This window comes from Gracilinanus agilis, chromosome 3, assembly GCF_016433145.1.
Source record: "Gracilinanus agilis isolate LMUSP501 chromosome 3, AgileGrace, whole genome shotgun sequence".
Classification (NCBI taxonomy): domain Eukaryota; kingdom Metazoa; phylum Chordata; class Mammalia; order Didelphimorphia; family Didelphidae; genus Gracilinanus; species Gracilinanus agilis.
The window spans coordinates 72,157,040-72,172,004 of NC_058132.1; the positions used below are offsets into that span (position 1 = coordinate 72,157,040).

General features: G+C 35.7%; 1 protein-coding gene across 1 annotated transcript in view; it reads left to right on the forward strand.

Annotated features, from left to right (window-relative positions):
• FOXJ3 (forkhead box J3) overlaps positions 1 to 14,965 on the forward strand; it is a 167,534-nt gene that overhangs the window by 149,189 nt on the left and 3,380 nt on the right. Inside the window, exons 11-12 of the mRNA XM_044667985.1 lie at positions 10,915 to 11,016; positions 11,464 to 11,655. Coding sequence (XP_044523920.1) covers positions 10,915 to 11,016; positions 11,464 to 11,655 — 294 coding nt within the window. The remainder of the gene's footprint in view (positions 1 to 10,914; positions 11,017 to 11,463; positions 11,656 to 14,965) is intronic.

Here is a 14,965-nt window from a genome sequence, read left to right on the forward strand (position 1 = left end):
TGAGGTATTTAAAACCTTGAAAGGATGGGTAACCACACTTGTAATGGAAATTATGTGACATTTATAACCAAAACTTTATCCTTGGGAAGGATCTTAGCATTGTAGCTTTGGAACTAGAAAGGACTTTAGAGGCCATCTATTTTCATACATACACACACCCCCTCCACTTTTTCCCTATTATTCCTTATGATTCTACAATTTAATGCATTCAGTCTACCCATAGGTTGAACTAGAGCCTCTATTTAAAATCCATTTTGATTTCTTTTTAGGTAGTCAGTAACCATTGCAGGTTTTTGTCAAAGCTTTTGGGCTGTTCTGATACTTCCTCATATGTATTTGAAAGGCATTTAGGAGCCACAAATAGTTTTTGAACAAGTAACCTGTTGGTAAGGTCTTTGAGACCTTTGTTTTAAACAAGAGGTTGATGATCTCATGATGCAGACATGATTGCTTTTTCCTTCTTTTCCCTCTCTTCCTCTTAAAATGACTGTAGTTCTCTTTTTTGTTTTTAGATTTTATGTTTTTACTTTAAACTTAAACACTAAAGAACATTCCTATACATAGCAGAACACAAAGATGGTTCTATATGAAACTGAATCTCCATTTAACATTGCTGGCTTTGAAAAATGCATAATAAATTCTATACATTACTTTCAAAACTTTTATGCTTGTCTATGCTTCCTTCTAAATCCCCTTCTATTCTGTGCATTTTTAAAAGATGTAATAATGTTCCTCCATTCTTTTTTGGTATCACTAATCCTGTTCTATTCCTCCTCCCACCTCCTAATTTACTAAGAGAAATATAAAGGAAATGGTACTTCTAACAAATAAGTACAATCAAGTAAAATAGATATATTTTCGTACATTCTCCTTCACTTTGGTCTCTGTAGACATGATTAGTCAATTTCTAGTTAATAATAATAATTATTATTACTATTACAGCTTGGAACAGTATCCTTGAGTGTTTCAAAGTTGTTTTTCTTTATAAAGTTGTTGTCCTTGTATGAATTGTTCTTTTAGTTCTCTTCACTTTTCTCTTCATCAAGATAAATAAAAGCATTTATTAAGTGCTTACTGTTGCCAAGAACGTAAGTGCCAGGAATATAAATATAAGCAAAAAGAAAGACAGTCTAGTTCTTTTTCTCCCTCTTGGTATCCTCATTTAAGATAAAAAAAAATCATGCATTTTGTTTTCTTTTTTTACTTGAGAAGGCTAATTCCTCACTGGTATTGCCTTTCTTCTTATCTTTTCCTCCACCTCTAATTGTTTCCTAGTTGAATTTAATATATTTCTACACTAAACTGATGGTGTTTGTGTGTAGAACTCTTTTCTTCACTCATATGAATGAGGTTCTTTTGATACCTACTGACTCCAACCCTTCTTACATATTTGTATATTCTCACATAACCTATTTATGAGAAGTCGCAAATTCCATCCCTTTTTTCCTAGGCTTGTTATTCCTTCATTTATCCTTCTTTTGTATCTTCAAATCAGAATGGAATCAGTTCAGCCTCAGGGTCTTTCTTTCTTAATACTCTTTGAAGACATTAAGATTCTGAAGGGGGACACATTTCTTCTCCTTCAACTAATGAACATTTATATCATTATAAAGCATCTTCCAATTGTTCAAATTTATTTTCTTAAATTTCTCCTCTGTTCTCTAAAAGGTCCATTTCTCCCCTCTTTTACAACTTTAAAGTTGTAAAAGCTTTGAAGGATAAGTTATTCTTGGTTGTAAACCTATATATCTTTTGCCTTTTGTATTTCTGATTGTCTCTGGTTTTTAGTAAAATCTATGAGGTCCAAAAACTAGGTAGAGACCAACATCTTGCACCATATTCTAATGTAAGCTTCAAATAGATTGATGACTTAGAGATATTAGAATGCTCTCATAACCAAATTAGAAGAGCAAGGAAAAAATTATCTTTTAGATCCATGGATAGGGGACAAATTCATGACCAAAGTATAGAGAGCATCACAGAAGATAAAATAGACAATTTTGATTATGTAAATTTAAAAAGTTTTTGCACCCAAAAACCCCAAAGTAGTGAAAGGGAATGGTTGTTAGTGAGAAGTCACTGCAGCAGATTTATCTGATAATTATTTTTTCCGGAGTACATAAACTGATTCAAATTTATAAGAATAAGTCATTTGCCAATTGATAAAATGGTTAGAGGATATATACAGACAGTTTTCAAGGGAAGAAATCCAAAATATCATTTGAGAAAAGTTCCCAATCACTAACCATTTAAAGAAATGTAAATTAAAGCAACTCTGAGGTTCCTCCTCATACTCTAGATTGATAAAATTGATGAGGAAATAACAAATGTTGGAGGAATTATGGAAAAACAAGCATTAATAATGCACTGTTTCTAAAGCTCTCAAGTGATATAGCCATTTTAGATAGCTGGAAGTTAATAAACTATACATACCCCCTGAAAGAGATGAAAGAAAAGGAAAAAAGACCTTTGTGGTTTTTTTAAAAATGTAGCAGCTGTTTTGTGATGGCAAAGTATTGGAAAATAAAGACAGTAAAGTGAAAACCAAGAGAATCACTAATACAGTAACAGCATTGTAAAGCTAAATAACAGTAACAGCATTGTAAAGCTAAATAACTTTGAAAGTCATAAAAACTGATCAATTAAGAGGATTGTGTGGAGGGAAAAGAATTAATTTGTTCTTCTCAAGGTGGGATTCTATTAGAGAAGAAAAACTTGTTTAGAAGTTCAGAATAACATCTTAAGGACATTTTGTTATTGCCATAGGGCCCCAGTTGGTTGAGAGATCTCTTATCTCAAAGAAAGCAAACCATTAAACTATCCTACCTCCTTATCTCCCCTGACCTCTAGAAGTCAGAAGAGTCACTCCTAAGGACATAGCTACCTCTTCATAACCTTCCCGCATTGCCTGTTGAAACTTGTGATTAAGCCCATGCTGTGAAGGGGTTCCTGCTGTGTAACTTATCATTTTCTAATTGGCTAGACTTTTGTGCCTAGATTGTAAGTTTGGCCCCCCAGATCATGGGGTATTGAACGGAGTGGGTGGGGGTTTGCATCAGGAATCCATAAAATGCTTGTATCTGCACCCATGCGTTGGGCATCACCATTAGGGAGTGACCCCTTCTCATGAAAAAGATTAAACCTTTCTTCTGTTCACTTAAATGGTCTCTATTTCTTTAAGACATATAGTCTCATACAAAGACCAGTGAAAAAGTATATTGTTCACTAACCAGAGAGGTGATGGATTCAGGGTGGAGAATGAGAAATAGACATTTTGGACATGGCCTATGCAGGAGGGTTTCACTCACACATACCCGGAGGTGATGAAGAAAGTGGGAGGGAGGAGAAAATATAGATATTGCCAGATCTTGTGTACTTTTTATACTTCCTTTTGGATGCTTTAATAAAGGACCCTTGATTTTGACTATTGACACTCTGGGGACTTTTATTTTTGGGGTTTCTCTAAGGATGTGATTGGCAGATCCTTTTTATTTTGCTTTATTCTAATCAATCTGGGCAATTTTCATTCATGATTTGTTGAAATATATTTCAATTTCCCCACCTTCCCCACCATCACCCCGCCCCCATCATAGTTTTCAAGGAGTCCAGTGATTTTTTTTTTCAACCCTTACTTTCTGTCTTGTAATCGGTACTGTGTATTGGTTCCAAGGCAGAAGAGTGGTAAGGGCTAGACAATGAGGGTCAAGTAACTTGCCCAGGGTCACATAGCTGGAAAGTGTCTGAGGCTAGATTTGAACTTGGGGCCTCCCGTCTCTAGGCCTGGTTCTGAATCCACTGAGCTACCCAGCTGCCCCCCCAATGATTCTTAAATTGTCTATTTCTTTCCAAGTCAGTTGTTTTTGAAAGTAGATTTCTTCTATTTTTCTACATTTTTGGATTCAGTTTCTTGTGTAAGATTTACCACTTTCCAAATTACTTTCTTTCCAGTTCTTTACTTCAAGATTTCATTCCTTTTTTTAAACTCTTGCTTCATTTCTGTTAGGTTATGTGTGTGTGTGCGTGTGTGTCTGTCTGTCTAAAGATCAATGATCTTTGTGGGAAAATCCATGTGGTGGTGGTGTTGGGTTTTTTTTGAGTCCACTTGCAATTGTTACTGAACAAGCATTTATAAAGCCCTTATTATATGTCAGGGACTACAACCAAAAAGAAAGACAGTCCTTCTCCTCAAGGAGCTCATGTTCTAATGGAGAATGCAACATAGAAATATAAACTGAAAAGGAACTGGGTGAAGAAGGTGTAATCAGCTCAGGGGCATGATGGAAGAATCTAGAGGTGTACAGCCTGGTTGTGAAATAAAGTAGTGGACGACTCCCTCCTTCAATTAATGTTCTAGGAGGGGCCATCCAATCAGAAGGAGGGTCCCTGGAGACGACCCATACATCTGAACTATGAATTCCATTGTCAAAGTGATTTTTCAAGATGGAGGTTTCTAGGGAGTAATTGAAGAGTTAGGAGTTAAATTTGCAGTAATTTCTGAGATTGGTTTTCTTTAATTCATTCATCTCTGCCTTAGCTTTAGTTTTTGAGTTGTAGCTATGTGCCAGGCAGGTCCTGCTGTTGTGGGAGAGCTTTGAGGTGAAACCCCAGATTTGGGATAGATTATCCTTTGCAAGAATACAAGACTCCAAAATTTAGCTTAAAAATAAAAAGAGAAATTTATTAATTTAGAAGTCATGTTGAAAGGCTGGGAGACAGTGTGCATGTGGAACATTGCCTCCCCAAGGAGATGGGGTTTGGGGTTTTTAATATCCTTTTGACAACTAGGGTTGCAGGATAAGGAAGGGGGATGATGTGAATCAGGAATGAGGTTGGGAGTCTTAGGGATGATCAGTGGAATTTGATGGATTCCCAATGCTTATCAGAGCTGAACTGGCTGGGAGATGCATATCTTTGTTAATTGAAGATCTAGGGGAAAGTCCAAAGCGGGGGAGAAGCTCCTTTAATTTTTTATGTCCCCTTTGACCTAAAACACTTCTGGAGTTTGGGGTGTCCAGAGGGAAACCTGTACTCCTATATCACTGCTTGGTATCATCCTTAGTTCTGTAGATACTTGTGTTAATCTCGATCTATTTGATTGAGGCACAGAGCACTGGCTCTCAGAATAGCAAATTGTATTAGAGTCCCTGCCTGTTCTGATGTGAGTGCTGTTGCTGAGAGCTTAGGATAGGAGTGGTACTTGGGCCTTTCTCAGGGTAGCTCTCTGTATTTGTTGCAGGTCTTTCTCTGGTTTTACTGGTGTTTGCTTTTTTGAGGAGCCAGGACCACTTTCCTTTTGTCCTTAGGCTTCTGTGATGTTATTCTGAGGTGGAATATATCACTTACCTAGTTTTTCAGTCATTTGTCTGGTGCAAATGTCAGAGTTTTGCTGGAGTAGGTATGTAGGAGGTAGGTGGCCTGCTTTCCCATTCAGGCACCATCTTGGCAGGAAGCCTATCTTTTGTTTTTGTTCATTCTTTTCCTTACTCTTTGTAGAGAAGGAATGGGGGAGAAAGTCCCATAAATTTGTCCAATATTTAGTTCAATACTGATAGTCTCCCACTCTGCAAAGAATAGAGGGAGTTATATTCTCCTACTCCATCTTGGCGATTTAGCTTGGTCGTTATACTTTCCCAGCATTTAGTGTGGATCTGCTATTATTTTCATTTTAATTATTATACTCATTATGTATATTGTTTTTCTGGCTCTGCTTAATGCTATCACAGTACCCAGAACTAGTTAGTAGGTGCTTAATAAATGCTCATTCACTTTGGACTCCACTTTTGTTCATTGTTTCTTACAGTATATAACTCTGCCATTGCATTCTTGTACTCCCATTTTACTTTTGCCCTTTCCCTATGTTTGAGCTTTTGCTTCATTTCCACTCTTTGCTTTCCCCCTCACCCCCATTGCTGCTATGAATATTATGGTATGGATGGGACTTTTCTTTTTAATATTAACCTTCTTGAGGCACATAGCCAACCATGGACTAAAGAATGTAAACATTGTTGATCATTCTTGTTAGGGAGGCAGCATGGGGTAGTGATTAAAGATGACCTCAGGGTCAGGAAGACCAGGGTCTAAAGCCTGCTTCACAGACTGACTTTGTGTCTCTCATTAAGTCTTTGAACTTGTAAGTCAGTGCTCCTGGCAATCTCCAAAGGGCTAGAAAATGTTTTTCCTCTCCATATCAAGGAAATCACAGTTCTAGGTCTTGTCCTTCTGTTTTCTTAACATACTTCCAAATTGCTTTCTGTTAGTGTGCCTCTTTTTCCACAATACCTCCAGGAAAGAATAGTTCTCATCTTTTATCATCTTTGCCAATTTGCTGGATGTGAGGTAAAATTTGAGACTTGTTTTGATTTCGATTTCTTTTATTAGTGATGTAGAATATGCAAATCTTTGAGAACTGTTTGTCTTAGTCTTTGGTTGTAACTATTATGGAATGATTTGTGGTCTTAAATATTTGTGTTATTTTCCTATATATCTTAGATATCAAACTCTTATTAGAAACATGGTGTGGTTTTCAATGATAAGTCCTAGGCAAGATCCCAAGGTAATTTATTTTTGCTGAACTGTCTTCCCATTAGCATCCCTCTCTTCTCTTCTGGCATATTCCCCACCCCACTTCTATCCTATGGGCCCTTCTTATTATTAACCAATTTCTTGGAAAGCATTTACTGATAGCTAAGATAGTACCTTTGGTAATATCACCTGGGGACATCAATGGGGTTATTGGCATTGACTGGAAGGAGAGTTAGCATGCTGCAGTGACAGCAGTGAGGCTAATATTTTGGATAAGATAAAGTCTTAAAGTCAGCTTGACTGGGGTTGTAGACATGAAGGGTGGGGGTGGAGGCATGGTGGTGACCCTTCCTGTATTCCCAACCCTTCATTTTTTCTGCTGCCAGGAACCTGAGGTTTATTAGGCTAAAGGTTACAGTGGGAAGAGTGCTGAAGAGTGCTGAACTTGGAGTCACAGGACTTGAGTTCAAATTCTCCTCTGCCACTTACTACCAGTGTGACTTTGAGTAAGTCATTTGACCTCTCTCATGTTTAGTTTCCTCATCTATAAAATAAGGGGGTTGGACTAGATAACTTCTAGGGCCCCTTAAAGCCCTAGATCTTACAATAGTGCCTGGGTTATAGGTGACATATTTCCTCCTTTTGCCAAAAGCTCTTCAGACTTTTCTCATGATGTATATTGCCATAGAATACTACTTTTCAGCCCTATTATTAAATAGAAGCATGCTAGGCTTTATTAGAGTAGTAAGTGTAATGAAGATTTGTCTGTTGAAGTTTATTCATGTTTTTCCTCATATAGTTTTAGTCTTCAGGAAAAGTAGTCATCCTTTTTGTTTTGAATTCAAAAAACATCTCAGGAAACATGAACATTTTCATATCACAGGGGAACAGAAAAAGAGTTTTTATATGAAGAATGGACCTCTATTATTCAGCTTGAATTTTTAAAAAAATTCAACAGTTTCAAAGATAGATGGCTACAGCTGAGGGTGCCATAGTACATTGAGTACTCGATCTGGAGTCAGTAAGATCTGAGTTCAAATGTTGCCTCAGGCTATTTTAACTAACTGTGACAGTGGAAAATCACTTAAGCACTGTCTTCAGTTTCTTGACTTATACACTATTATACTAATGATACCCTCAGGGTTATTGTGAGGCTCAAATTTATAAACACTTTGCAAACTTTAAAGACACTATATAAAATCCTAGCTGCCAATTAATTTAAGCAAACTGTCCTGTTTATATCTTTTCTGAACCTCAGTCTGTTCTCCTATGTGCATTTTTTACAGTGCTCCAATGACCTTTTCTTTTTTTCTTTGCATTTTTTTGGCATCATTATTGATAGTCTTTCATAACTACTCCCTTTCCCCTATATAAGGCAGGGGAAGTGGGGGGACTCTTATAACAATTCATTATATAGTTAAGCAAAATAAGTCTACACATTATCCATGTAAGAAAAATTTGTATGTTGTCTCTACATAAGTTTTCCTGTCCTGTGTTGTCTGTCCATGTCTTCTCCCCCTCCTCCTACTCCCCCCAGTGATGGGTAGGAACATGCTTTATTGTTACTCCTCTGAAGTTCTGGTCAATCGTTGCTTTTGATTATGTCCTAGGCTTTTAAGCCTTCATTTTTTTACATTTACTTTTGCTTCAGAAAATGAGAAGCAGCTGTTTTTGGTTAGAAGGCTGAAATTAGAGTCATAAAAACTTGAAATCAAATCCCATCTCCAGTTCTTAGTAATGAGTTAAGAAACATCTCTGAGTCTTGGTTTTCTTTTCTTTTCTTTTTTTTTTTAAACCCTTACCTTCCGTCTTGGAGTCAATACTGTGTGTTGGCTCCAAGGCAGAAGAGTGGTAAGGGTAGGCAATGGGGGTCAAGTGACTTGCCCAAGATCACACAGCTGGGAACTGTCTGAGGCTGGATTTGAACCTAGGACCTCCCATCTCTAGGCCTGGCTCTCAATCCACTGAGCTGTTCCCCTGAGTCTTGGTTTTCTTTTCTCCAAAATGGAGATATTGATACCTATACTGTCTGTATCAGTGTTATTGGACTCAAATGAAAGAATTTATGTAAAGTGTTTCTTTAATGTTTGATATAAATGCCATTTTATAAACAAAAGTTTGTTTTTTTGTTTGTTTCTTTTCATGTTAGGAAAGGGAGCTTTTTCACCTTTTTTTCCTACAAATCCACTTTTAGTTTTATTTTGACCTCTAGAAAAAATTTTTTAAAAAGCTCAAAATTTTAGTCTAAATGAAATTATAGTCATAAGAATCTTGTAATTTCTTAAACTTTTCAGTTTTTCTGTGACATTAGCAGCAGGGATAGTTTGGATTTAAATACCTAGACAGATTAAGTTTAATAATTTTTTTCCTATAAAAGGTTCCTTTCTTATTTATTTGATAGAACATGAATACATATTCTTTATAGGTCAAAGAGATATGGTTCACATTTTAGACATCACATTTTAAAAGTAGGAATTTAATCTATTTTTTCAGAATAATTTTGCAGCAACTGCAGACAAATTGATTTATTTATTTTGTTGCTCAAAGGTGAATTAGCTCTACCTACCTCACAAGATTATTTTGAATTAAGTGCTTTGTAAACTGTAAAGTACTATAGAATTAGTAGTGACTGCTATTCCAATAGAATGCTCTAGAAATTTGAGGATATTTTTAAATGATAGAAGGGTAATTGTCACCAAAAGCATTGGCTTTCCTATTTACTATATCACTATTTAAAACTTCTGAGTTTTAACATCTTCTTAAAACTAACTTCTTAAAATTAATTTTTAAGTCTTAAAACAAGAATAAAAACAATTTACATGCAAAAAATTATTTAAAATTTTAAAATCATTGTTTTTAGTTACCTAGTTTGATTTGAAAAAGGTAACGTTGGATTGGGATTCCTATCCTGTTCTTTTTTTGGAATATTTCAGAAGGAACTTTAAATATGTCTAGGATAGGAATTCTTAACCTTTGTTGTTGTTTGGACTCTTTTGGCAGTTTGATGATGACTATGGATCCCCTTTTCAGAATAATATTTTTAAGTACCTAAAATAAAATACAATTAAAGAATACAAATACAAAATAAGATTACAAAGGGAAACAATTATATCAAAATACAATCAAATCAGCAAGTGTTCATTGAGGACTCCCTCTGTGTCAGGCACTATGCTAAGCAGTGGGGATACAAAGAAAGGCAAAAAAAACAAAACCAGTTTCTTCTTCTAAGATGCTTACAGTCAGATGAGGGAGACAACATCCAGACAAGTATGTGCATACAAGTTTTGTACAGGATAAATGGTATGTCATCTAGAGGGAGGGAAAACTTAGGAAAGGTTTCTTCAGGAAGGTGGGATTTTGACTAATATTTAAAGAACCCATGAGATAGGATGAGGGAGGATTGTTTTCTAGGTGTGGAAGACTGTCAAGGAAGATGCCCTGAGTGGGCCAATGGAATTATTTGTGTGAGCAACAGCAAAGAGCAATATAGTTAATGGTAAATACATCTGTACAAATAGCTAAAATAATTTAAAAACAAATTTGTGGACCCCAAATTAAAAACCCTTGGACTACTAGTTAAAGCAATTTATGAATTCCTGTGGAGATATGTTTCAGGCAGTAACTTTTTTTCTGCCGTTTAACCACAATCCTTGCTGCTGAAATTTAAACACATTCTCCTTCCCCCAGTTTTCATTAGAAATAAAATAAAATGTGAAAGGAATGAGTGACAATAAGATTTTGTAGAAATATATCTAGGTTATACTTACCACTATATCCAGGTAGGATCTGTGGTGACCAAGACAATTAGAATACATATACAAACAAGTTATACCTTATTGTATCAATATTCTTTATACAAAGGCAGCATGACTGAGAAGTTTCTAAGTTCTCAAGGAGCAAAAACTTTATTTTATTCATGCTGTATCTTGCCTGGTGCTTTGCACACAAACATTTGTTCAACAAACTGAAAGATAAACTTTTATGAATTTTAGCTCTGACAACACAGCTTTCTTCAGCTTTATCTTGTCTGTAAGACAGGACAAAGCAGTCTGCTATGAGAAGTAGGCAGAAATTTTTGTTTAAAAGGACTCCAAAGACAGAGAATTACTTATGGGAAATTGTGTTAAAGAAAAAGAACATAAAAAATAACTTAAGAAAAGACTCCAAAGCCCTTGGGAGGAAGGGAAGGAAGTCCTATGATGCACAAATTGGGCCCTTTAAGGGATGCTAGCTGAATAATGTAAGGAGCTGACAGTACCTGGCAGATGGCAGGGATTGTAAAGACTTTCCAGATTACCTACTGTATATATAACTATTGCATCTCTGGCTCTGCCAACTCTGAGTTTTAAACATTTCGTCTGAGATTTACAGAATTATGAATTACCTTTTCAGGTGTTTCTACTGATTGGTATGCAACACTGGATATGCTGAAAGAAAGCTGTCGGATCGCTAGCAGTGTTAATTGGTCAGATGTGGATCTTTCACAATTCCAAGGTTAGTTATGGATATATTTTGATACATAATCAATGACACATTGTCCTGCAACTATTGGCATATTTCATTTTCTTTAGCTAGTAGAAATACACATCCTGTTAGCATGTAACATTCTTTTTATTTGAAAACTGATCCTTTGCTGTGGCTGTGTAATATTGGTATGGGCTCACAGCCTGAAAAAAGTTAGACCAGGATTCAAAATCAAATGCAATAAGGACAAACTTTTTAAAAATCTGAGAAATAGCGGCAGGTGCTATAATTTAGACCCTTGAATTGCTTTTAAAAACCATTGTTACCTCCTTAGGAAAGGCTAGTAGAAAGTTTCTGAGCTGGAAAAGCTTTTAGCAATTTTTTTATGTTATATTTTTATTTTTATTTATATTTATACTAGATTTTCTCCCTTTATCTGTAAGGCTATTAAATATTTCTTTAATTTTCCCCCCACAGGTTTGATGGAGAGTATGAGACAGGCTGATCTCAAGAACTGGTCTTTAGATCAGGTCCAATTTGCAGATCTCTGTTCTTCTCTTAATCAATTCTTTACCCAAACTGGTCTTATTCATTCACAGAGTAATGTTCAGCAAAGTGTTTGTCATAATGCCATGCACCCAACAAAACCTTCCCAACACATTGGAACAGGTATAGAGTTTCTTTGTAGTTATTTCCTTGTTTTTATTTTTTCACTCTTCATATTTATTTTAAATGAAAATTTAAATTTAAAATTTAGTGTCTGGTAACTGGTGTTCAGATTATAAATCATTTAGATCCTTTGTTCAAATCATTAAATACAAAATATGTCTTCATCTTAGTTACTCTTACTTGTAGTTCTTTAACATTGGCAAGATAAGTTTATCATATCTTTTTCTTTCTTCCTTTCTTCTTCTTTTTTTTTTTTTTTTTTGCTTTTACCCTTTAGCTTTTTTATATTAGCTAAAAACTTTTTTTCCCTTTAGCTTTTTTTCCATATTAGTTATAACTATCAATAAGTATTTAAGTACCTACAGAATGTGATAACCTGGAATTATTTTTTCTATTTTGGCATTAACTTAAAATTGTGAGGTTCCATTTGTTTTAATTTGGAATAAAAGTAGCAATTATATTTTGACAATATAATGGAAAGAAAGCTAGATTTAATATCTCACATGAATAGGACCTATTCCAGATATTAGCTTGATTACTTAGCTACCTTTCATGATACACAGATAATCTCTCTCTGGATCTTGTTTCATCCTCTTTAAAATGAGAGAGAGATTGGGCTCAGTGAACTCAAGAGTACCATCTTCAAATCTATGAACCTGTGATGTATTGGTGGGGTCAAGATGGGAGGGATCAAAAATCTTTTACTTTTGAAGGGAGGGGTAGTAAAAAATTAGAACTGACTAATCTATTTTGCTTCTGACACTAAAATATTTTTTCTGAACCTATTAGCAAAAAAAAGTTTTGTTTTCTTTTTTCCTTCAAAAGTTATTGGCTTCATTTTCTTTTATGACCTTCATGCTTCATTATTTGCCATATTGTAGAAGTTTGATCATCTGTGTTTTTTCCTTCTGATTCTTAATCTCTTCCATTCTCTAACATAGGGTTTCTTTACTGTAGTGTCTTCTTGTCCCTGCTTCTGAAAATAAATAATCTAATTTTGATAATGAGCTTATTTTGGCTGCTATTTCACATTTTTATTCTTTATTCTTTCTTCTAGGGACCTCCAGTTTGTTAACATTTCCTTGAAAAAGTTTTCATGAGTACTGCCTCTAGTATAGTATATCACCCTGAAATTCTGTGTCTTCTATTCAGAGTACTTGCGTCTCATTCATGCCTCACTATTGGCTTTTTAATTCTCATGATACTTTTCTTTGAAACGCTACTTTTTCTTCCTTTTTTCTTTCTACTGAATGTTTTGCAGCTTTCCCCTCAGATTTTTAAAAGGTGAAATGAAAATTAATTTAACTTAAGCATAAACACTGCTTTCTATTTTGTCTTCTTTGGTCTGTCTTTCCTACTGATCAGCTTTTTAAATGTCTTGTCTTAAAAAGAATAAAAACCACATTCCCTCATCATGTCTTGCCTAGCCATCTCCACTTGCCTTAAAGAAGTTGCTTGTTATTCACCTTTGGTCTTTATCCCTTTAATTGGGTTTACAAATAGTTTTCCTTCTTTATCAGTTACCTGCTTATACTTTGGCTCAAGGGATGTTGGGAATGGGAACCCTTTGATATTAACTCCTAGGATTACATTGGAGAAGTTGGATGGGCACAGGGGAAAGAGGATTAAAAATTGTGATTGACAATTCCTAGGGAGACAACAGGTGAGGGATTTGTGAAACTACCATGAAGGTATTTTTAAACTAGCCCAGAAAAAGTGTGACTACATGTTAACTTTGTAGACTTTTCTAGTCTTCCTTTCTGTAAATACAATAGATCATTTTCATGTAGCCTTTAAAATAGGAGCTTCTGGAATAGTTAGATGGCTTAGAGAGACAGGCCTGGGGACAGGAGGTCCAGGGTTCAAATTTGACTTAAGACATTTTCTAGCTCTATGACCAGGCAAGTCACTTAGCAATTACTGCTTAGCCCTTACTGCTGTTCTGCGTTGGAACCAATGCTTAGTATCAATTCTAAGATGGAAGGTAATGGTTTAAAAAATAAAGTGGGAGCTTCTTTCACATTTGTGCCATGATGGTTGTTTTTCTTCTTTCATCATTATCTTACCTAATCAATCCATTTGAGTCATCTCTGGCTAGCTTCTCTTTTCATTGTCTTTGGTTCTTCCCTAAAGTTCTGCCAAGTTATTCTCACTTTTATAACTCTTAGTACTGTGTGTGCTGCCACATCTGCAAGTTCTCAATCTTATGCTCCATTATGATGTAGTAAAGAGAACACCAGATGGAGCTGCAGGCTGGAATCTTGGGATAAAATCTTGGCCCTTCTACTTTTTAGCACCATGGACTAGCCACTTTACCTTGCATAGTCTCTTCCTTCATAAAATGAGGGAGTTATAAGAGAGGCTCTATAAGGTTTTTGGTTAAAATATGTTCAAGCATTCTAGGATTTCTTTATCACTCTTGGAAGACAATGAACCATTTCTCCTTCCTAAGTAGTCTGGATGTGGGAGTGTACCTGGCATTATCTACTTCTATCACATCATTCGTTAAGAGTTCAACTATAGGTTCTCCCAAGTTTAATCAAGCAGTACAAAATTTAAGATACTCTATGATTGCTAGATATTAGTACGAATTTCTGAAGGTGATTTATCTCCCTCATTTTTTTTTTTTAGCTAATGATAAAGTGGCATTTTTAAAAGTTTATAAAATGCTTTACAAATATTTTCCCCACAACAACCCTTGGAAGGAGGTGCTATTATGTTTTATAGGTGAGGAAACTGAGGCTTGAAAAGGTTAAGTGATTTGCCCAAGGTCACACAGCTGTTAAGTATCTATAGTTGGATTTGAACTTGGGTCTTCCTGACTTCTTAGTCCAGTGCTCTATCCACTATGCCATCCAAGTGCTTGATTTCTTCTTTCAGCTAGATACTTTCTATCCCAAAGTGTTTTGCCCTCTATTTTACCTGATGTACTGATGTGTACATTAGTGAAACTTTCCTCTCAAATGATGATAGCCCATGTGCAGTGGCTGTTTGTACTGCATCACACTCATAGGTGAGGAATCTGAAGAAGCATTGAGAGGGGAATTGACTGAGGTCGTGGGCAGGATTAGAACCTTGCAGTTCAGGCTTCCCTCCACCGACGAGATCACAGTCCATTCTGCAGTTGGAAGTATTAACTTAAAAAAAAAAGTTTATTCTTTAAGCTTTCCTGCTAGTAATTTAAATTAGTCCCCTCTTCTGCACCCCCTCCTTCACTTCCCCCCCCCATGACCTCTTAAAATTATCTTCTCTAATTTTCTTTGATGAAGAAGTGGCCCTTCCTGTTCTCTTGTTGCCATCCCCCCCCCCC